This window comes from Planococcus citri, chromosome 5, assembly GCF_950023065.1.
Source record: "Planococcus citri chromosome 5, ihPlaCitr1.1, whole genome shotgun sequence".
In the NCBI taxonomy this organism is placed as follows: Eukaryota; Metazoa; Arthropoda; class Insecta; order Hemiptera; family Pseudococcidae; genus Planococcus; species Planococcus citri.
Window position 1 is genome coordinate 70794685 of NC_088681.1, and position 23856 is coordinate 70818540.

Below are 23856 nucleotides of genomic sequence, written 5' to 3' on the forward strand. Positions count from 1 at the left end.
ATAGATGTGGAAGACACTCTGAATCAGACAATAGAAGAACTCGACGAATACTATAAACCCAACCACCTCAGGCCAAATCCATCCAAGACAGAAACCTATTCGTTCCACCTGCTAAACCATGAGGGCAAGAGACAGCTCAACATCCAATGGGGAAACACTGCACTGAATCACAATGACCACCCCAAATATCTAGGAGTGACAATGGATAGATCATCCACCTACCCGCAACACTGTGAAAAAACCAAAATGAAAGTGGCTGCAAGAACAAATCTGATCCGAATGCTGGTAGGTAGCAGATGGGGAGCTAAACCACAGGTGCTGCGCACATCAGCACTAGCGCTGTGTTACTCAGTTGCAGAATATGCTTGTCCTGCGTGGGGATGATCAGCACATGCTAAAAAAGTAGATGTGCCCCTGAATGAAGCCTACCAATTGGTGACAGGATCCCTCAGACCAACTCCGCTCACAGCTCTGCATTGTCTCACAGGGATTGCACCACCAGAAGTGAGAAGGGAGGTGGCTGCCAGAGCAGAAAAAACTAAAGCAACACACAACCCCCTACACCCCATGCATGGCTACAACGAATTACCAGAGAGCAGACTAAAATCTAGACACAGTTTCCTGAGAACAGTGAATGAATTGAGTCATGAGTGCTCCTGCCGAAGTTGAATGCTGTCAAATCTGGAACACAGCATCAAGTAGCAATACTATGAGCGAATCATTGCCCCAAGGCAACCAACCGAAGTACAGCCTCTAGAAAACGCTGAATAGAATTAGAAACTGAACAACACGCTCAAAATCCAACCTACACAGATGGCACTTGGCTGATGACGATCTGTGCGATTGTGGTGAGGTACAAGATGACAGACACCTTTTCAGGTGTTGATTATATGGTGACTTTGATGCAGACAAACTGGACCGGACAATTGATGACGAGGGGATGAAGTTCCTCGAGTATTGGGACGAGAATGGAATTTAGATAAGGTGCACCGGGGGAAGTTGGAATTTGGGGTAAGTTAGAAAACTTGCTCTAGCACCTAGAGGTTTATATCTGGCGAAGTGCCACTAAAGGTGACTTGAGGGTACTACCCCTACTTCATCACGGCATAAAAATTTTCGCGATTCAGTTTCATTTTAGATGTCTTTGGTTCAATTGTATTTTGTTGTTGTTTTGAACTTATTTTGAATTTGGTCTAAAATACAGACTTTCTATTTCTTAGTTTTTCGCATATAGCGGACGAACCGTGCGTCCTAGTGAAAATCTGATGAGAGTGATCTCAAAGAGAATTAAATTCTCTACAATTTTGCTCTTGTGCAATTTTTCTAGGACGCTCGGTTTGTGATCTACGCCTCTGCAAAGTTTAGCCTGTTCTGACTTCCCCCAATTGGGGTAAGTCAGGACAGTTTATATTTTATTCCACTGAGCGAAAGCTACTGTGTCAATCGCGCTCAAATTTTTACCATAGATTAAGAACCCTTATGGGAACCTACATAATAAATTTGATCCATATTGGTTCATTAGAAGGGGAGTAACAGCTGGTCAAAGTTGAAATTGCGAAAAATCATTCTGACTTGCCCCGGTGCACCTTACTTAGTATTGCCGACCAGACAAGAGAAAAAAAAGTGGAAGTATTGCGAAAAATGGAAAATCTGATTTTCCACACATGAGAAATATAAAAATCACTGCTAAAAATGAAAAAAAAAGTTGGGGGGGGGGGGGGGTTCAAAAAGTATTTTTGTGAATAGTGATTTTTTTAAAGGTAGTGAAAAAGTATTAAAAAGGTAACAAATTCTATAAACAAAATGCCTTACGAATTCGGACATTCGGAGAGAAAAATTGCAAAATGTCCTGACATTTTTCTAGAAAATGTTTGATTTTCTCGATTCCAGAGTGACGATCGATGAACTGAATCTGAACCCTTGTTGAAAATTGAAATCACCACGAACCATTTTGAGATGTCAAAATTAGGATGCGATGTGATTTCATCCCTTGTATCGTGGTAAATTATGAATTGAATTTTGATATTTTTCACGGCTTAGTTGATTAATTAATTTTGCAATAATTCTCTTGAATTAGAAAAAAAGTACCTACACTTTTAGCTGCTGTTTTGATATTTTTTGACTATCGGTTAGAATACATCACCACCCTTATCAAGTTCAACCTGGTGAAGCGATAACATAACTGTCGCTTAAACTGTCGCTTTTCACTACCTAACCCAGAATTTGAAAAGGAATAATTTTTTTGGGGTGATAAATATTTTGGCAAAAAAGTATCCTGCTGGCTTGCCAGTGCCACTTGTCATTTCACCTTCTGAAGCCAATTTATGCCAAAAAAAATGAAAGAAGAGACTTTTTAAAGAAATGTTTTCAAATTTTTATGAGTTTGCTTTATAAAGATGAATGACACTGTTTTTTTTGTTTTTTACTCGGTATACAAATACATGCACGTGTACAAACGTTGGAGGTTCACTATACCTATTACATGTACCTACCTGTGTGGTATATTAACGTGAAAAAGAAGAAAGAGAAAGGTCAAATACACACACATTCGACTGTATGTGTATATGTTAGGTACCAAGTCCGAAATTGTACAATTCGGGGTTGGTACAGCCAATTTTGTACCATCTCCGAAGTGTCCGGACCAAGCGTGAATATTACTTTTTCATCGGACTTGGTTTGTACAATGCCCGGAGGGTCCGGACAAAGTGTTCGACCTGGTACAATTTGTGTTGTGCAAAGTCCGAAATATAGTTTTATAATGAATGAATTCGAATTTTACATCCCTTTATTCCATAAATATTGAACCAAATTAAAGGAAATTTAAAGATGACTCTAAAATACACACCACCAGCAGAATTTGCAGGTGCTGAAATTCATTTGTTGATTTTTGGGGAAATTTTTAAAGATTCAAATATTGCTATGCTCACTTCTCAAAAAAATAAAAAATAAAAAGATCAAATTGAGGTACTTACTAACTAAAATGCTGAAATTTGGTTTTTACTCTCTATTTTCAACTTCTCGAGTCGTTTGGTGGTGGTTTTGATTTTTTTGGGCGGTATTTATGCACAGGCAACTTAGGCAGCTGCGTAGGGCTGCAAATTTTCGGAGGCAGTAAATTTTGAAGCGTTTTCATCTCGATTTTTGCGATTTTTTTTATATTTCCAAATAGTATATAAGTATTTAGAGCAAAATTAAAATTTAGCATAAACCTGGATTAGCCATCGATCTTTATGACCTTTTCGATAAATTTTTTCAAAACCATTTTGTATTAGTATTAGTTCAAATCCAAAATTTTTTCAACTTTTTAAAAAATTACTGGAGAAATCTGCTATTAACTCAGAAAATTGATAATATGGTACAAACCAAATTTCAGTCTTTCACGACAATTTGTTAAAATTTTGACTTTGAAAAATCCATAAAAAAATGAATTTGGAATCTAAGTATTAGTGCATAGTTTTCAAATGAGTAAGGCACGAGAATTTCACGACTAGAGAAATTGAAAATAGAGAGTAAAAACCAAATTTCAGCATTTTAGTTAGTAAGTACCTACCTACCTACCTCAATTCGATCTTTTTATTTTTTTTTTTTTGAGAAGTGAGCATAGCAATATTTGAATCTTTAAAAATTTCCCCAAAAATCAACAAATGAATTTCAGTACCTGAAAATTCTGCTGGTGGTGTGTATTTTAGAGTCATCTTTAAATTTCCTTTAATTTGGTTCAATATTTATGGAATAAAGGGATGTAAAATTCGAATTCATTCATTATAAAACTATATTTCGGACTTTGCACAACACAAATTGTACCAGGTCGAACACTTTGTCCGGACCCTCCGGGCATTGTACAAACCAAGTCCGATGAAAAAGTAATATTCACGCTTGGTCCGGACACTTCGGAGATGGTACAAAATTGGCTGTACCAACCCCGAATTGTACAATTTCGGACTTGGTACCTAACATATACACTCCGTCGAATAATATGATAGAATATCGAAAAAATGGCGTAATGATGAGGCGGTGTGGAGCGGTGTAGGTCGTTTGTACACAGAGTACATATCTAATATATTGAAACGTCTATAGCTTATAGGTTCACCACCCTCTCGTTCATGTTACGTAGTCGAACTCAAGTGAAACTAAAAATAGCGAAAAAATTCCGATCTCGTATCGGCTTATTAAAACATGCTCTTAGGGAAAAAAGAAAGTAGAGTACGAAAGCGGACGAGGGAGAGAAAAACAGAGAGAATTGTTTTCGCGTACAACGTGGAATCGCGCGCGTCGAGTATAGTGGGTGTTGATAAAATAATGAAAAATCCAGAAATAAAAAAGCAAAAATGAATGAACGAATGGAAAAAGGAAAGAAATATCTAAAAAAAAAAAAAAACATCACATCGAAACGGCAGCCATGGTTCGACGCTGCGGCGCAGGAAATGATTGTGACGAATGTTTCGTAAAAACCAAACCAAGCTTGTGTATACAAAAGGAAAAAGCATTCGGCTATAGCTAGCTATCGTATACTAGTAGAATTATTTCTTTATCGTGAAGAATTAGCGAAAAACGAAGAAGAATTTCGTTTTTCATTTTCCTTTTGATCCGAAGAAACCGCTCAACTATGCAAAGAAAAGGCTTATTTTGTCGGAACGGCGACGGCGATGGCGACGACAACAAACGACGGATTAAGAAAAAATTACAAGAAATATTTTTTCCATCGCCGGCGATGGCGAGCCCGAGCCCGAGCACGACCGACGCGAGATTACCAAGTTGCCAGTATACGGTGCTGGGGTGCTGGTGGACGAGTTAATGAAATGTCGTCTGCCGATCTGCTGCGTCCCGGTAAAGGTGACGTTTCGAAGGATAAATGGATTTAATCGTCGTACCAATAAAGGTTGAATTCGATTTAGAAGATTGCCTATGGTGATGCGGTTAGCTCGTGAAATGATTCTGAAGTGTATCAAGCTGACACAGCATGTACAGATTACATACCCTACTACGCGTTCACGTACATCTTTAGCTAGTTCATGTATGTACGTTTGGCAGTCGTGTAACTTTATAAATTTCTTCTTTTTGCGTGGTCGGAGGAGATTTTTTCTCGCACCGAATCGCTCGGTTGGTTCTGGAAAATTTCTAATTCGCGTGATAAAACGTGAAATTAGAGAACATGTTTTCGTTAATGTGCATTTTCAATATCGATAAAATTTTAAGGGTTAATGTTTTAATGGGTAAATATTCTCAGATTTGCATATCTATTCACCCACGAAGTGTTTACCAGAAGATACAGAGAAACTTCTGATTCATTTTTTTGGCAGCCCTTCTGTTCCTTCCCACTACCTTATGACGTTGTACGTATGTTTTCTGTTGATCTGATCAAAGAAGGAATCGTATGGGAAAGAGGGAGGGGAGGTTTCCAAAAGGACGCATTGTCATAATTGACTTTTTTGTAAATTTGTTTTCCAAAAGTCGAGGTTTTTGGCAGGTACTTATTGTTGCGATTTTATTCTTTTAATTTGCTGAAAAAGAACGTACTAACAAGAAAGTTAAGAGGGTCAAATCGTTAAATTAGTTGAACGGGGGGGGGGGATAAAAAAGAAGGTTAGCAATATTGTAAAAAAAAAACAGGACTTTTGTTCGGCAAACATTTAAACAAAAAGAAGACTTTTTATGGCAGGCAGGGGAAAAATCAATTTGCTTTTTGGGCGTTTTGGCAAAAAAGCACGAATTTCTTACAAGGGGACCTCTTGAGGTGTCACACTCCGATTTGAACGGGACCGCGATTTTTGGAAAGAGCATAGTCTAAAACCCCCAAAACCAAATTTTCAGCTGCCCAAGTTCATTTTTCGATTTTTGGCAAATTTTTGAAAATTCAAAATTGACTGTTTTTGGCGATTTATGTTTATTTTAAAAAAAAGTACATGCGTACTTGATCAATATAAAAATGGTCAGAATAAGTCCCAAAACTAATATCAATTACCCAAATCCAAATTTCACCATTTCCAGCTATTCTGGAGCCTCCAGCGCGATTTTTAAATTTCTCCAGGATTTTGAATTTGCTCCAGAAGGCGGGAATATGAAGTTGGGCAGCTAAAAATCGAGTTGTATATTACACTCGACCTGTTTAATGAGTTTATCCACATTTGAGCCAATTTTGAGAGTGACACCTCAAAATTGGCTTTTTGACCAGTTTTTTTCAAAATTAAAAAATCCATAGAATTAAAAGATAACCGTTTGTGAGGAAATTTTTGAAATTTGTGCGAATCGCTGTATTTCTTCAAAAACTAACTCGCGGAGCGCAAATTCTACCATTTCCAGCCGTTTTGGAGCGAGAGTGACACTTCAAAAAACCACTCTTGAGGTGGCACTCTCAAAATCGGCTCAAATGTAGATAAACTCGTTAAACAGGTCGAATATAATACACAACTCGATTTTTAGCTGCCCAACTGCATATTCACGCCTTCTGGAGCAAATTCAAAATTTTGGAGAAATTGAAAAATCGCGCTGGAGGCTCCAGAATGGCTGGAAATAGTGAAATTTCGATTTGAGTAATTAATATTAGTTTTGGGACTTATTCTGACCATTTTTATATTGATCAAGTACGTACTTTTTTTTAAAAAAGCATAAATAATCGCCAAAAACAGTCAATTTTGAATTTTCAAAAATTCGCCAAAAATCGAAAAATGAACTTGGGCAGCTGAAAATTTGGTTGTGGGGGTTTCAGACTATGCTCTTTCCAAAAATCGCGGTCCCGTTCAAATCGGAGTGTGACATCTCAAGAGTTTCCCTTGTTAGTAATTTTGGCGAGAATTATGACCATTAGACTTCTTTGTAAAAAAAAAAATCACTTTTTGAGAATTTTGATGAAGAATTGACTCTCTCTACTAATTGGACAAAAAACAAGAATTTTCTGACAATTTTAGCAGAAGCAATGTTTTTTGTGCGATTTTGGCAAGGGCATAGGATTGTTTGACAATTTTGGCAAAAATTTGCCCGTGTAGAGAATTTTACCAAAAATGGACTCTTCTTGACTGTTTTACCAAAAATTTACGCTTTTTGATACTTTTTGACTTACGCAAATGGCAAATGGCAAAAAAAAAAAAATACAAAACTTCGTAAAAAATGAACTTTTTTATGTTTGAGATAGAGAGGAGGTACATACAAGGTACAAAAAATAAGTTACTTGTACAACTTTCGAGAATTGGCGTGCCTCCAAAAAAGAAGCGACAAAAGAAGGCCTGCTTACATCAATGTTCGAAAGTGACGTTCTCTGAATGACAAAAAAAAGTTGGAAAAAATTATGGGGAAGGGGTAAAAGTTTTGGGGAAATGTGTTTGAATGTTAGTGAAAATGTTTGTGATTTTCGCTTGAAAAATTGGGTATCTAAATTTAAAATGCTGAGATGATTGGGGGTAGTTTTGAGTCATTCTGGAGCCTGCAGACCCATTTGAAAAACTACAGATTTTCAGAAAGTGCTATGAAACTGTCCAAATTAACTCGAGCACGTATGTATAATAATCGCGATTGGTGTTTGTTAATGGCCTTCTTTGACCGATCATACACAATTTTTCCAAAGTTGGTTTCTGTAATTTTAGCATTTAAAATTGGCGGTTGGAATCATTCGTCTTTCTCACGAAGTTCTATCTTTGTGGAAGTGGGTGTAAAAATCGTCGATTCAAGACGTGTAAAAAGTTGAGTAATTCGACATGGAATGACCAAGGGTACTGTTTTGTCAACTTTCAAAAATCTACCGAAGTCTCCAAAACTGGTCAGAATTTTTTAAAACCATTTTCAAATCGATTTGGAAGGTCAAAAATCAGGTAAATATCAAATTTCAGCTTTCTGGGCCAATTTTCTTTAGCACTTCGCAAAAAAAATCGAGTGGGAATGACATTTTCAAGATCAGTGAAATACGTAGGTTTAAAAAGAGATGTTTTTATGGGGGAAAAAAATGTCAAATTTTCAACTTTCTCAGGCGAATGTTTAAAATAAAAATAATACAACGTCATCGAATGCGGCTCGATTATCTCGATTGGGTGCGAAATCCTTTGTTGGAGGGAAATGTGATATACTCGTTCGAAGAAACAGTATCGAAATCGTCTAAACAAATTTAAGCTATAATTACCAATTTTACTTCCTGCCGGAAAATATATTGTGTAATCAATCTGTCGTCGTTATAATATGCTTTTTCAGCCTTGAAAACGTCATGTCCAGACTCACCGTGACATTGCGGTTTGCATAGTCTCGCGAATTCTCGATGTATAATTAAAAGCAATAATGCAACAGGTAGATACCTAAACCTATAGATATACGAATGTTTGTACGCTGCATATCTGTGATTTTTGTGCATATAAAGGGATGGCAGACCACCCAATTCTAAAGTAATTCAGCAATCATCAGACCGATCCGAACCAGGCAAAACCGCGGGTTTGTGACGGTCGTTCCGTTCGTGAAATTTCTGTTAAGGTCACTTTTCAAGGGCGTTCCAAACTCGTTTTTTGGGCTGCATTTTGAAAGTTCGCATTTGCTTTACTCTGAACGATCTTATGCTAGATTTTACATGATAAATGTATTATTTGGGATTTTGATTTTTGAGTAGGTACATTGAACGGTTTTAAAAAATTAAAAGTGGGATGCAAATTTAACAATTTTTTTTTAAAATCTTCTCAACAACGTTAAGTGTATCTACTTCTCATTTCAATTTTCATCCGTCAAATTCTTCTCGGGTCTCAAAGGGTTAAGGTGTAAATGTCATAGGTAAATCTAAGTTTTGTTCCGATGGTCTGTGATAATTTCTGACCGTTGTTTCGTTGGAGATAGGTAAAGGTATATGTATACTCGTACTCGTACTGAGCTAGAGCTACTTATAAAAAATACGTAGGAGATAAACGAGCGTAACTAAAAGAAAAAGAAAAGAGTATAGTGTTTCAAGTAACTTGATGACGAGGACGTACACAGTGCGGGCGCAGCGATAAAAGGCAAATCCGATGAAAAATCGTCAATGAAAAAGAATGAACAACACCTAGGGGTAAACTGCCCTATTATGAGACCCTGCCTAATATGAGACCTTCGAATTTCTCAGCTGTTTATTAACGAACTTTAGCGCTGATTGCATGTACTAGTAGGTTTTTGTCAATAACTAGGCTGCACCTTCAAACTGGAGAGTTTCTGTGCATTGTTTTTTTTAAATCCCTGAAAACGTGTTTTTGACATCGCCAATGTTTTGAAGAGGTGTTTTTGGATGAGTATTACAGCTGAACTAAGCAACGTAATTTCACTTTCTTTGCATAAATATGTAGCATAGATGTTATATTTTATGATTCTGGCATGTTTGGTGATTTATTTTATGATTTTATGGATTTAGAGGGAATCAAAAAAAAAACACTGATTTCCTAATATGAGACCCTAGGAGTTGCCTAATATGAGACCCTGTCTCATAGTACAAATTACATTGAGCTTTTTTGGAATAGGTTGAAAATGGCCATAAAACACTTGAAAACGCAATAAAATCATTTTAAAATATTAAAATTGGATGAAATTTGAATAATGGACCTGTGAACTATGTACAGCTGAAGATTTAGACTTTATGTGCTCAATGAACACCAAAACTGATAAAAATGGCATATATACCCGATAAAAACAATTTGTATTGTTTATTAACCAAAATATAATGTTTTCCCGTCCTATTTCCATTTTTTTCCTATATTAAAAAAAAAAACATAGGGTCTCATATTAGGACCACTTTTTTTTTTTGGTCAAAATTTCATTTTTTTTTGATTGAAAAAAAAATCATATAAAATTTTTTTTGTTTTTTAAATCAGCACAAGGGGGTTGTACATTGGAGTTTTGAGTACGTTTTAGTGCAATCAGAACTTGAAAATATGCAGTAGGTCCTGAGAAATAGACGATTTAGCTAAGGGGTCTCATAATAGGGCAGTTTACCTTACGTGTTGCAATTGAAGGAGGATGCGGCGCGCAGTGCGGAGCTTTTTATGGGTGCGCTGGGAATGACAGTGGAGGCGAAAAGTACGCCATGATTAAAGCCCTCTCACCAGTCACCACCAGGTCTCACGTAAAGTACGAGTACAGTACATAGCTAGACCTACGCGGCGAGAGGTAAACTATAAGATGTCGTTGTCGCGTACTTTGATTTACCTAATATAGCATTTAAACGAGGTACTTACTACGCGTTAGAAAAATTTTGCGGTCGCTATTTTAGCATTTTACAGTTTACACGTCGCGATTGTCAAATTGGCACAAATATTGTCGAAAAATTGAAAATTTACGGTCGCGTATTCGGTGTATTTACAACGACCAACGACGTAGCAGACCTTTTCGGGCAAATAAAGAAAAACAATAAATGCTCGGGGCCTAGGTGTAATGTCATTACGCGGACCATAACAAAACAAAGGCACACAGTTGTATACGTTTACGTACCTCTACCTACTTACGTCTCGTCTCGTCTCATCTCGTCTGTGTACATTACATACGAGTATAACCAGCACTGTGCGGTAGGTATGAGCATCAAAGGTAGTAAACATTTTTACTGAGTCGACGACGACATACGCTGCCGTTTTTATGGACTATTTTTACGATCGGATTTGCAGCGTGACAGTAATTAAGATGTTCATGTTGATGTCGTACGTGTCGTCAGACATGTTTCCAACAATAACTATACCATCTCGTACAGTGCTCATGAAAAACAAAAACATTCGCCTTCGCAAATCTGCTAATGTCAGCTTATAATTTCTAAGCATCCAGCATCGAGGTAGCTCCATTTGATGTTGGGTATAGAGATAGACGGTACATGCAGACTAACATGATTACGTATTGCGCCTGTTGCTGTACCCATTTACATAATTGCATAGCCTATCGAGATTCAGTGGCTTAATATAAAGGGAATGAAGTATGAAAAGTTGATTTTACTGGGCTAGTTGCACAAAAGCTGGATTTTTTCATAAATGTCCCATTTTTTCCAAAAATTGTTCAAAAATCTTGCTTTTTGCAAAAAATTGACAAAAACCCTCGCTTTGTTTGTCAAAAATTCTATAGTCTCAGTGTAAAAATGACAAAAATTTGTTGCTGGGTCATTCCATGTCAAATCGACCAAAAAAAGACGATTTTGAAAGTCATATCTTTAGATTTCGTTCAATTTTTTTTTGCATTATCTACCCACCCATGTAAGTAAGAAACCCGCAATCAGTTTGATCCCAGCCCCCTCAGGGGGCGGGAGGGGGCCTTCCATTTTTTCACATTGTCTCGAGGTACTCAACTTCAGCAGCGCATTCCTCCAAAACTATGACATTTTGATCAAAACTGATTTCACAGTTCAAAAGGGTATTGAATTTTGAACCTTTTAAGCATTTTGAAATGTTCAAAATTTGAAAGTTCAAATTTCAAAATGGTGCTGTAAGTGAGAGCTACCATTTAAAATTCTGAAAAAATTTCCATTGATGTACCTTTTGAGTTTCGAGATGGGATCTCTTGATGGAGAGGGAACACCCCCACCACCAATTTGGGGCCAAACTTTCGAAAAAAAATCTGGGGCATGTGATATATCGAATTGTATGTTTTCGGTAACGCTGAACACGAATATGACATAAGATTTTTGATTGGACCCCATCCACGGCCCCCAGCACCTCCCCTAAATTGGGTAAAAGTTCAAAATATTTTTTTTGTGCGACACATCAAATAGTAGGTATGTTTTTGATGACGCTGAACACGAATATGACGTCAGATTTTTTGGTTGGACCCCATTTACGGCCTCCAACAATTTTTTTGGACTCTTACCAATTGGGGGCAGTTCTGGGAGCCATGGGTGAGGTCAATTCAATTTGAAAAACTACTGCTATATTCGTGTTCAGCGATATCGAAAACATACTATTTCATGTGTCACACGATTGAAACCATTTTTTTTAGGTTACCCACATTGGGGATGGGCTGGGGGCCGTGGATGGGTCCAATCAAAAATCTGACGTCATATTCGTATTCAGCGCCATCAAAAACATACGATTTGATGTGTCGCACGAAAATAACACTATTTTGAACTTTTACCACATTTAGGGGAGGTGCTGGGGACCGCGGATGGGGTCCAATCAAAAATCTAACGTCATATTCGTGTTAAACGTTACCAAAAACATACAATTCGATATATCACATGCCCCAGATTTTTTTCGAAAGTTTGGCCCCAAATTGGTGGTGGGGGTGTTCCCCCTCCATCAAGAGATTCCATCTTGAAACTTGGATATTTCGAAAAAGCATCAAAAGGTACATCTGTGGAAATTTTTTCAGAATTTTAAATGGTAGCTCCCACTTACAGCGCTATTTTGAAATTTGAACTTTCAATCTGTAAGTTCAACTTTCAAATTTTGAAAATTTCAAAATGCTTAAAAAGTTCAAAATTCAATACCCTTTTTAACTGTGAAATCAGTTTTGACCAAAATATCATAGTTTTGGAGGAATGCGCTGCTGAAGTTGAGTACCTCGAGACAATGTGAAAATAATGGAAGCCCCCCACCCGCTCCCTGAGGGGGCTGGGACTAAACTGATTGCGGGTTTCCTATGTACTTACTGGGTGGGTAGATAATCGAAAGACATGACTCAAAAACGTTGGTCGAATTGACATGGAATGACCCTGTTATGGAAAAATGGTCAAAAATAAATTGTTGTTTTTTCAAAAAATCTCCCTAGTAATTTTTTCGAAATTCCTGTTTTCAGAAACCCACCCTAAAATCAGTCCACTCGACATGTTGAAATCGGAGTATGAGGTTAACTTTTTATTGAGTAACATTTCGTGCAGGAAAGAAAACTATTAGAAAGTCCACTTTTTTTGTTTCTATTTCGTTTTTCGTCCTGAATTTTCTATTTTTGGGAGGGGGAGGGAGGGTTTTGTTTGAGGTTGCTGTTTTTGGTTTTGTTATTCTGATATCAGGTTTCCTCGGTTTCTAGTTTTTGTGTTTGGTTTTCTGAAATTTTGTTTTCAACGTAGGGTATTTCGTCAATTGGGAGGGTGGGAAGGAGGGAGGGAGTCGGTTGGTCTTGGTAGTTTGTACAACTCAGATGCGATGATTCAAATTATTTTAAAAATGTAAAAACATATTTTTTTGGTTCTCTTCCTCCATTTCCCTACTTTCATTTTCAATTCCTTGGTTTTCGTTTTTGGTTTTCCATTTTTCAGGTTTTTTTTGTTTTTGTTTTATTTCTAAGTTATTTCTGTTTCTTTTTCGTTTTTTGTTTTCACAACTTAGACCCTATTAGCTTATTGTACATACTCACTTGGTTAATTTTTGAATTTTGGTTTTTTAGTTTCATTTTTCTGTTTTTCGATTTTCGTTTCTGATTTTCTTGGCTGATTTTCTACTTATTTCGTTTTTGGAGGTTTTAATTTTTGATTTCTGTTCTCGTTTTTTCATTTTTATTTAAAAAAATTGTTTTTGTGTGCGTGTGTTTTTTTCGTAATCCATCTCAAAAGTTTGCATGTTTCATCAACTTCGCGAAGCTTTTGATTGTGCCAAATAGAAAAGTCCGTGTCAAAAATGCTGAAAGATATAATGGGCCTTTCACTATAGATAATCATAGTTTGACACCCCCCCCCCCCAGTTTAATCATTACGAAAATGAACCACAGCGCTGAAAAATAATTAATAAAATACGGCTAGGAAGGTAATTATTTCGATTCATTTTGGAATTTTATGTACTTACTATTGGACGCTAAGCTATCTTGGATAGGTATTAGGTAAGCAGAATTCATTTTTTTTTACGATTTTCAAGCTCTTAGTTTGAGAAGAGCTCGACGATTTGCCGATTACACACTTGAATTACAACCGAACTAAGGGAAAACTTTTTTTTTTAGATTGCTTCGAGTTTGAAATTCTTCGACTGTGCGATGATTGCATGGTATAACGTAAAAAGTGACTAGCGACAAGCAATTCAAATAGTTATGTGTACGTAATACGTATAGTCGAAAAGTTTGATGAAATTAGGACTTTTCGAGTTGCGCGTTTATTGATTTATGCAGATTTTATAGTGTAGTCGCATGTAAATACATAAAAGTTGCGTATTGGTACTTTGATAACTATGGCAAAATATAACCACACTTTCATTATTGAAATTGCGTACCAAAGATACGATATGACAACTTGTAAATTTGTACAGAAGCACTCCGGAATTTCGCTGTACACGCGGAACTGCGTGGAACCGAATGTAAAATTCATTTTAGCGGGAAAATATTATAGTACATAATATACAAGGTCGTTCAAAATTTTTTTTACTGCATTTGGGTATTTCATTTTGTTCAATTTTCTAACAAATACAAATACTCGTAGCGAATCACGTTAGGAAAGTCTGCCAATTTTTTTTTAGAACTGGAAATTTTCGGTTCTACTTACCGTTTTGTAAAATAAACAATTTTTTCCATCTTCGTCTTCTTCATTGGGACAGTCAATATATCCATCACATAGAACATGATCGTCTATACACAGGTATCTGCCCATACTATCCGGCGATGGGCAGGCAAATCTTTCGATACCATCGCTGGCTGGAGGGCATTCTGAAAAAAAAAATAATTAACGTTAAAATACAGTTTTTTACATTTTTTCTTCAATTTAAAAATTATATAATCCATTGCAGTATACTCTCTCGTCTCTTACGAGTATTATTGCTCTTCTTTTCTCAGAACTTGAGAAATTTAGGTATAATTTTTTGTCCCATTTGCGAATACATTTGTAATTTGTATATTGTCGTTCCGTCTCTATTTTGTAAATTAAATGGAAAAGACGAACGCGAAAAGATCGCCTCGTTTTTTTTCCACAAGACTTGAAAAGTCATTTAGGAAGATTTATTTGCGAAAAGTGAAGGGGAAAAACCTTACCTCAAGGTTCTCGAAAGTAATACACCGACCTTTTTAAAATGAATTTATTCATTTTGTTATATTTTCATTAATTCGCTTTGAAAGTTGTAGAAGAAAAAGGATAACGGTGTTATTTGCTTTTGAAAAATGGTAGAGATATCAATGTAGGAGTAGGTAAGCTCGACTTAACCTACTTGTCTGCGACGCCGACTTATTCACCCAAGGTTCTTGTACGTGGGAAGGTAAATAATTCTCAACCGCTAAATGAATTTTATGTAAAAATTCAGGAAAAAGGATTTACTGGAGGACAGTGCTTTTTGTTTTGTATGCTGCAGAACTTTGTAGCGAGTACAATCAAGGTTATTACTCCGTTTTAGGAACCTCGTTCGTGAGAAAAAAAAATCACGTTCAAGTTTCGTATCGAATACTTCGCCGGTTTTTCATCGGAAGTTGGAAAACTTCTTCGTACTATTGGCTTCATAAAAAAATTACCACAAGTTTAGAGGTAGGTACATACATGCCAATTTAAACTGATTTAGAAATAAATATGTAGTGTGATGTACCTACAAATGAAGTTATCACTAGTAGGTATCAGAAGCTGTGTCATCGCGTTTCAGAAGTTTGCAAAATTGTCGGGTTTTAAATGAATGGCTCAGGATTGTCGTTTTCTTGCAAGAAGTTATACTAAAAAATCCCACTTTTTATTCAAAATTGTTCGAAATTCTCGTTTTTTTAAATCAAAATTTCAAAGATGTATCTGTTTTTGCCAACATTTGCCATAAGCTTTGCTTTTTGAAAAAAAATGTCAAAAAACTCGTTTTAAGCAAAATTGCTAAAAAAAAACTGACACTGTTTTCAAAAAACTCCAGAAAGTTTCATTTTTTTTGAAAAATAGTCCAAAAATCTAGTTTATTTTACCGGAAATTTTAAAAACCCATTCCTTTTTCTGAAATTGTCCTACGTTTGCTTTTTCAAATAAGACAAAGATGTTTGTTTTTTAGCAAACTGACTGAAAATTGTCGTTTTTTTTGCCAAAAATTGTACAGAAGTCTCGTTTTTTAAGCAGAATTTGCGAACCTTATCATTTTTTGACTCCTAATTAACTAACCAAAGTTCCTGCTTTTTGCTACGATTATTCGAGTCCTATTTTTGCAAAAAACTGTCGAAAATTTACATAAATTTCTGTTTTTTAGGAAAGTGCCTAAAGGGTTGTCGTTTTTAACCGAAAATTCTAAAAAGTCCAACTTTCCAAAATTGCCCAAAATCCTTCTTTTGACCGAAAATACAAAGAAGTCGATAATTGCCATACCTAAGTCCAGTTTTTTGCTAAAATTGTCATAGTCTTCCCTTTTTTCCGACAATAGTCAAAAATTCTCGCGTTTTCAAAAATTTACAAACATTTTTGCGGCCAACAAAATAGCTGAAAATTGCCAGTTTTTTTCCAAAAAATTACGTAAAATCTCATTTTTTTTCAAAAATTGTCCAGAAATTTCCAAAAAACTTTTCTTTTAGCTAATATTGTCGAAGTCTCGCTTTTTTGCCAAAATGAAGGTTTTCCGTCAGAAATTGCAAAAATTTTCATTTTGTTGCCAAAATTTATCAAAAATTTCGCTTTTTTTTACCAAAAATTGCAATAAGGTTGTTAATAATCAAAAACGGAACATTTCATTGTGAAATTTTCTGTTTTGTTTTTTTTGGTCATTTTTCTCTGCGTGAAATTTTGTTTGTATTTTGTCACTGGTGATTTATTAGTGAACGATTTTTTTCATCTCTTATTGAGTAATCAGTCACAAATGAATCATCTTTAATTCTTATTGATGGTTTTGAAAAAGTTTAATTTTACCACATTCTCCCTTACAAGATTTGATTTGAGGATTCTGGTTCGCGAACAAATTGAGTCTAGTTTTTGGTTATGGGATTCAAAGTGTCCAAGTTTTGTCATATCGTCTGCACTTCATTCAATTTTTCAATGATTCATTTGTTATTCGTTCGCGAACGATTATTTCTTTCTAAGCAAATCGTTCGCGAACAAATTGTTCAAAATTTTTCGATTTTTCACATCTGATCAATCGTCTGCGAATATCAATAATGAATTTGAAAATGTCACGCTTCATATATCAAAAGAAACTATCTCAACATTTTTCAAAATTCCAATTCATTATACATAGATAGGTAACCTACCTATTATATTATCTCGTCTCGTTATTGGTATTTTTTTCTCTCAATAAACCCAGTAAGTAATCTAGGCATTTAAATTAATGGAAAATTCTCTTCGGTGATGATATTTTCATAAGGAAAAAGGGCATAAAAAGCAATTGCGAAAATATAGCCGTAAAATTCGTCGATAGAATAAATCCGAGTTAATTAGCAAAACGTCGATGCAATTTTTTCTAAGGATTAGGCTATAAGTGCGAAAACGTGATAAATAACGTCGAAATTAAAATATACTCTTCGTATTTACGATTGAACGAGCAAACGAACCGACGAAAGATGAGTGGATGAATGAATAAACGAATGAATGAAAAAAAAAGTCGCGTACCCTCGTAAAGAACTTGTAATTCAGGAAACCGTAACCGTAAATATTGCAGAAAAACGGCGCCTCTGTAATATTTCCGTATTTAATCTGCGTATAGCTATAGCTAGTAGCTACTACTTGCTAGTAGCTAAAGCTATATACTTAGCCGTTTTTGCGTGGATGTGTCTGTTTACACAATAATGCATCGGAGCGTACTACGTCACGTAGGCGTTAGCTGAGATTCAGATTATTCGTTTTCCCGCTTGCCCATGCCCCATGCCTCATACCCCCCTGTGTACACTGTACAGTGTACGAAAAGCACAACTTGGGACGTGTATTTGGCGCGATTTCAGTTCGTGTGTCTGACTGTGCAGTGTGCCTGTATATGTATAGTGCACCTAACTAGGTGTTGTATAGGTAAAAAAGATTTAGCGTGTAGTATTTTATGTACTTACTTATACGTATTCGTATTGGATAAATAACGTTGTGAAAATTTTCAAGTGCTAAGGCATAGTATCGTTTTGTCGCCGGCCAATTTATTTGCTTTTCGTATTACGTACAGTGTGTTCGCGCCTCTCTCATTCGATCCCGTATACTCGTCATTAGCACTCGGTGAAATCTTTCGAAATAGCTGATATAGCGAGATTTTCTTTTGCCTCGTCGTCGTCGACTTGACCATTAAAGTAGTTTTCAAAAAAGCACCAAAAAGTTTGGTAATTCGATCGAAGAGGCGAAAACAAGCGAATTAGGCTTACGTTTGTAATTTCTAGCTCACACCCCGCAACACCCTCGTATAGCAATGTAGTTTCAATTTAATTCAATTTGCAGCTTGTTTTTACAAATCGACGACCCGACGAACGACGTATACTCGTCGTAAGTAAAAGCAACACGATAGGTGTTGCTGCTGTATGTAAGTTAGGTTAGGTAGCAGTACCTATCTCTGCTCTGCGCTATAGGTATAACGACACATCAGGGTGAAGAAGTGAACCAATGCATACGGTGGAGTGAAAAAACATACCTTTTTCCTTGAATTTCGTTACTGAAAAACTTTACTTCGAGTTGAAAGTTCTCGCTGTATAGAATTTGAACTGCTTAGCTCAATTGGACGCAGCTGTGGATTCTCGAAGTGGTGTCATTATCGAGAAACACGTGACTTTTTGCGCTCTAATGGAGACAATCAGTCCGCCAGCACCTCTTTGAAATTGAAGGAGGGGGTTAAATTTAAACATACCTGTTCCTAATAAACTTTCTCGGCGCATTCGCTTAACCCTTCGAGACCCGAGAACAATCTGAGGGATGAACATTTCGAAGAATCTACTTACGTGAAAGCTCGCTCACTCACCGGGGGGGGGGGGGGGGGGGTCATTCCACGTCAATTGGACCAAGAAGTGGTAGGGTTCGGCGATTTATTTGAAATTTTTCCTGTGGAAAGACCTTCCGAACCGAAGGGATGACCAATGGCGCAAATCGCAGCCCTCTAGCCCATTTTTGGGGGCAGCCAGGGGGTGTCAAAGTTTTCAGTAAACCTAAAATATAATCCATTTCAGCAGTGGATTACTCGATAACCGCGATACCTATCAGAATGGAACATTTTCCCATACTTAGGGGTTTTGAAATGCTTTTTGGCGATATCATAAAAATCAGTGTTGCCACTTTTTTTTGTACAAAAAATTAGCTCAAAAAGTTTCAAAACGTAGTTTTCATATCGTTCCGACTCTCAAAAATTCTGAAAAAAATATATTACGGGCAACTTTTCATGCTGAACAACATATTGAAAAATTGGGATGGTAACATGTTGCAAAGTAGTTTTTAAAAAATTTAAAGTTTGCGAAAAAATGCGATTTTTTGATATTTAAAACATGAAAAAAGTTCTGATCGGTGAAGTTGACCCATTTGACTCCTATTATTACGTATCTGTTGAAGAAGTTGAAAAACCCCTTTCACTCGATGAAATGCACCCCCTCACAAAAAAAAAAAAATTCGAAAAGATTCAAAAAATGAACGAATTTTTATTTTTTTGTTGCGAGTGTAATTTTATCAACTTTTTCATGAAATATGTCAGAAAGAGTTCAAAATAAGACAATTGAATTTTAAACTTGTTTTGATGTTTGAAATTGAAAATTGAGTTTTTTCAAATTCTGATTTTTTTGTGAGGAGTTCATTTCATCGAGTGAAAGGGCTTTTTAAAACTTTTTCAACAGATACATAATAATAGGGGTCAAATGGGTTAACTTCACCGATCAGAACTTTTTTTCATGTTTTAAATCGAAAAATCGCATTTTTTCGCAAACTTAAAATTTTTTAAAAACTATTGTGCAACATGTTACCATCCCAATTTTTCAATATGTTGTTCAACATGAAAAGTTGTCCTTAATATATTTTTTTCAGAATTTTTGAGAGTCGGAACGATATGAAATCTACGTTTTGAAACTTTTTGAGCTAATTTTTTGTACGAAAAAAAGTGGCAACACTGATTTTTATGATATCGCCAAAAAGCATTTCAAAACCCCTAACTATGGGAAAATGTTTCTTTTTGGTAGGTATCACTGTTATCGAGTAATCCACTGCTGAAATGGATGATATTTTAGGTTCACTGAAAACTTTGACATAGAGGGACCCCCTGGCTGCCTTCAAGAATGGGCTAGAGGGCTGCGATTTGCGCCATTGATCATCCTTTCGGAAGGTCTTTCCACAGAAAAAATTTCAAAAAAATCGCCGAACCCCCCTACCACTACTTGGTCCAATTGACGTGGAATGGCCCTGGGGTGAAGTTTCATTTTAGAATTTTTCGTAGAATTAAGGTACTATAGATCTCACCTCAATGCCAACATTGGACCAACGCGTTGCATTCAAGTATTTACGATGAAATCCTAAAATAAATGCCTGTAAATTTTGAAAATTTTTCACAATGAATTTCTACAAGAAAGTTCGAACTTTGTATGATGTGAAAATTTGTGCAAAGTTATCAACGATTGAATGATTTGAGACCTATTACATATAATACCTACCTATGTGTACATAGCATCTTACTTGGATCCAAAATTCCTAAATGAAAGTCTCATCCACTGGGAACATTTTCACATCTACTACTTATTTCAAAATGAAATTTTATTCGTTGTAATTATTGGCAACAAGGCCTTCAACCAAATCGAAAGAAATGGCTACACAGTGGTATCTGATAGCATAGTTGGAATGAACATGTTAATATGTATGACTAACCCTTGCGCGACTACAAGCCAAAATCGAACAAAGAAACAGATAATACCTGGCCTGGCTAAATAATATGTATAACAATGGACGAGAGCATTCGTCATCGTCACATGCCATGCAAAAATTCTAATTTTACAAATAATTCACGAAAAGATAGCGTCTAGACAACATAAGAATGCCTTAAACTGAACAAAGATAGCATCACAGCCTTATCCTCTATTATATTCGATTAGACCAAAAGCAGTTGAACTGCGTGCATCACCGATGACGTAAGGTTGATTAAAAATGATTCACTTAACCCTTCCCGGCTTCCCTCTCACACGACTCGGCCTCAATCAAATAAAGAAACCGATAACACCGCACTAACCACGGACGTTCCACCTGCCATGTGAAAATTCTAATTCAACGCACAAAAAGATAACACCGCCGCCTTATCTCTATGTTCGTACATATTGCATTTTTGGCGCGCACCACCGGCCATGATGGGTGGTGCTAGTAGGGGTGGATCTAAAATTTATTTAATACATATGTAGAAGGCTCATTCGTGGCAGAACCTTCGAGCAGTCGCCTTGGTCTCGAAAGTGCGTCGCAGCAAGGAAGATTGTCCGGCCACTGGATGCTCCGTCACTCTCGCGGGTGCCCAGCGTTGCTTATACCTGGGCAGATGATCTCGGTGAAGAGTACAAGGAATTGACCCCAAGTCGCTTTCATTTTATATGTACATGGAAAGAGAGCAGATTTATGTAGTACATTTTTTGGTACCTTTCATCGATGTTTTTGTCCGAGTGTGTGGGTGGTAATACGAGTCGGGTAGGAGACGAAAGTGTATGGCTTTTGACCAGCGCACGTCGCTCCAGTAGCACCAAGGAAGACCTGCAGAAAGGTTGAAGGATCGAAGACGAGTTAAAGGTGCAATTAGAATGATGAAATGGCCGCGAGATCATGGTTGGAAAATGAGAACACATCACTGTTTTCATGCATGAGTTAAGTACTTACATTTCTCCTTAAATGGGAAATTAGATAAAAATCTTTTTTTTTTTTAAGTTGGCTCAACGAAGTTACTCTTGCTACTACCTCCCATGAAATTTTTCAATTTGATTCTTTTCCGGTCTCATAGGGTTAAAATCCTGATAAGGTTTTTGAAGTACTCTGCCAAAAAATGCAGTACTTACCTTTTTGCCAACTAAAAGATACTCGTACGTCTCGTACGTGTGTCGTGTACCTATACTCTATCGATTATACATTTATGGAATCTATGTACTCGTACGAAGCACAGGCACATAAATATCGAAAATTCTGCGAGTAGTAGTTGGTATTCCAAGTATTCGAATAATTTTTTTCGTACTAGGTAAGGTACCCAACCTATGTATCTAGTGGATGCTATGTGTGACTTTGGCGTACATTCACGAAATGAACTTGTCCACCTCCTATACCTACTACCTAGTCGTGTTTTTAAAAAATTTAATCGACTAAAAAGCTCGCAGCTTTAAAGCTGGTAATAAGAAATTTTAATCGGACTTTATTTTTGTATCGTGTATGTATATAGAGAGAGTATACAACCATAATTCTGTAAGTATAGCGACCAAGAAGGATAGATGCTATTTTTATATCCAACTAAAATTCTGAGAATCGCGCAAACGATAGCAATTTATATTTTTCGCTTTTCTATAGCGGAAATTAATTAATTTTTTCGAGCTGCTAGTAATTACGTCGTGGTAGTTTAATCGAATTTAAAACACTTTTACGATTGTACTGTACCTACGTTCGGTCTAAATATAAGCAAGGCAGGTATAATGGAACCAAGTTCGGCTTTTACCTACGTTAGGTGTTATGCGACGTTGCCAGCTCGAAGATTTTCTTTTTTCATCTCCATTTTTATCTCGCATATCGATAGTGATTTTATTACATAATTTGTTTCGAACGTTTTATTGTAATAAGTACTCGATTAATATGTATTCATGTTTTTTCTCTTTACAGATGACGAGAAGTTTGCAACTGCGACGGATTTAATTTTTAACCAGGGAAAGCTCCATTGCCAAATAGATATCGATAAAGTTGAAAAAGGTATGATTTATTTCGCGTTGTTTATAATAATAATATGATCTAACTATACGAATACGGAACAAAGATTCGAAGGCCGACTTATTTTCACTCGGACTTTCGCCAATTTTCCTTAAATCTGGACAGAAACAATCTACTGACATATTTTAGCACCTAATGGGTTTATTATTAGGCCCTCAAAAAATTTCAAAGATTTTTGCATCTGATTTTGATTGTCAAAAAACGTTCGATTTAATTAATAATTTTTAATTAATGACTAAGCGAGTCGACTCGAATGAATTTCTGTTCAATCTCGTTGCTCTTCCCCCTCAAATTGAATAATTTGATGAATTTCCCGCTAAAAGTCAGACTTATTTGCCAAGATCGCAAACAAGTCTTCATTCCTTCAAAATTTCGATTTTTTTCAATCATAAGGTAGAAAAAATAAACAAATGAAGATACAAAAAACTCTTCCAATGAATTTTGACTCATACCCTTCTCCCTCCTTCACAAATTCGAACATTAAAAAATCCTGTTGGTGTGATTTTTTTCAAATTAAAGTAGTTCTCGGAATTATTTCTATCCTTCCTTCAAAATTTCGTTTTTTTTCAATTCTGTCTTACAAAACATGGAAAATTTTTTGGATTTTTAAAATTTTATCGCGAATCAATTTTCACCCCCCCCCCTCCCTCACTCGTTGTCAAATTTTAAAAAATATATTTTCTAAACGGATTTTTTTGTCAACCAAAGGATCAAGACGTCCGTTTCTTCGATTTAACATTGAAATTTTTTTCCTTTTTTTTTTGTATTCATTTAAAACTTGTTTTTTTTCAATATCTTTGAAAAACTTTTGCTCGACTCCTCTCTCCCCCATCAAACATTGAAATTTCTTATTTATTTTTTTCTTCGCTCAAACCTTTGATTTTTTCTCATTTTCTCTGGTTCTTTTCAACTTTCCCTTCTCCCTTTGATTGAAGCGTCAGAAAATTCCTGCTGAAAGTCTCGATTTCTTGCCAAGTTTGCGAGCAAGTCCTAAAAGGTTATCTTTTTTCTAATCAAACTTGAAAATTTTCCATTAATTCTCTACTTTATTCAGAATTTTCCAATTATTTTCTAAAAATATAGGAAAATATTTGAAATTTGAATGAGAAAAAACATCCTAGGAGTCCGTTCTGTTTCGCTAAATTTGTCGATCAAACTTTTGAAATTTGTCGCCTATTCTTTCTACTTACTATTTTAATTTAAATTTTTTCTCGTTATTT

At 36.0% G+C, this 23856-nt stretch overlaps 1 protein-coding gene and 1 long non-coding RNA gene across 2 annotated transcripts in view; one reads left to right on the forward strand and one right to left on the reverse strand.

Moving 5' to 3' along the window:
* The window catches only part of LOC135849411 (uncharacterized), a 97168-nt gene that overhangs the window by 28014 nt on the left and 45298 nt on the right, over nt 1-23856 (forward strand). Inside the window, exon 6 of the long non-coding RNA XR_010559529.1 lies at nt 22532-22618. This is a non-coding gene — a long non-coding RNA (uncharacterized LOC135849411). The remainder of the gene's footprint in view (nt 1-22531; nt 22619-23856) is intronic.
* jeb (jelly belly) overlaps nt 1-23856 on the reverse strand; it is a 131816-nt gene that overhangs the window by 19329 nt on the left and 88631 nt on the right. Inside the window, exon 2 of the mRNA XM_065369830.1 lies at nt 14369-14529. Coding sequence (XP_065225902.1) covers nt 14369-14529 — 161 coding nt within the window. The remainder of the gene's footprint in view (nt 1-14368; nt 14530-23856) is intronic.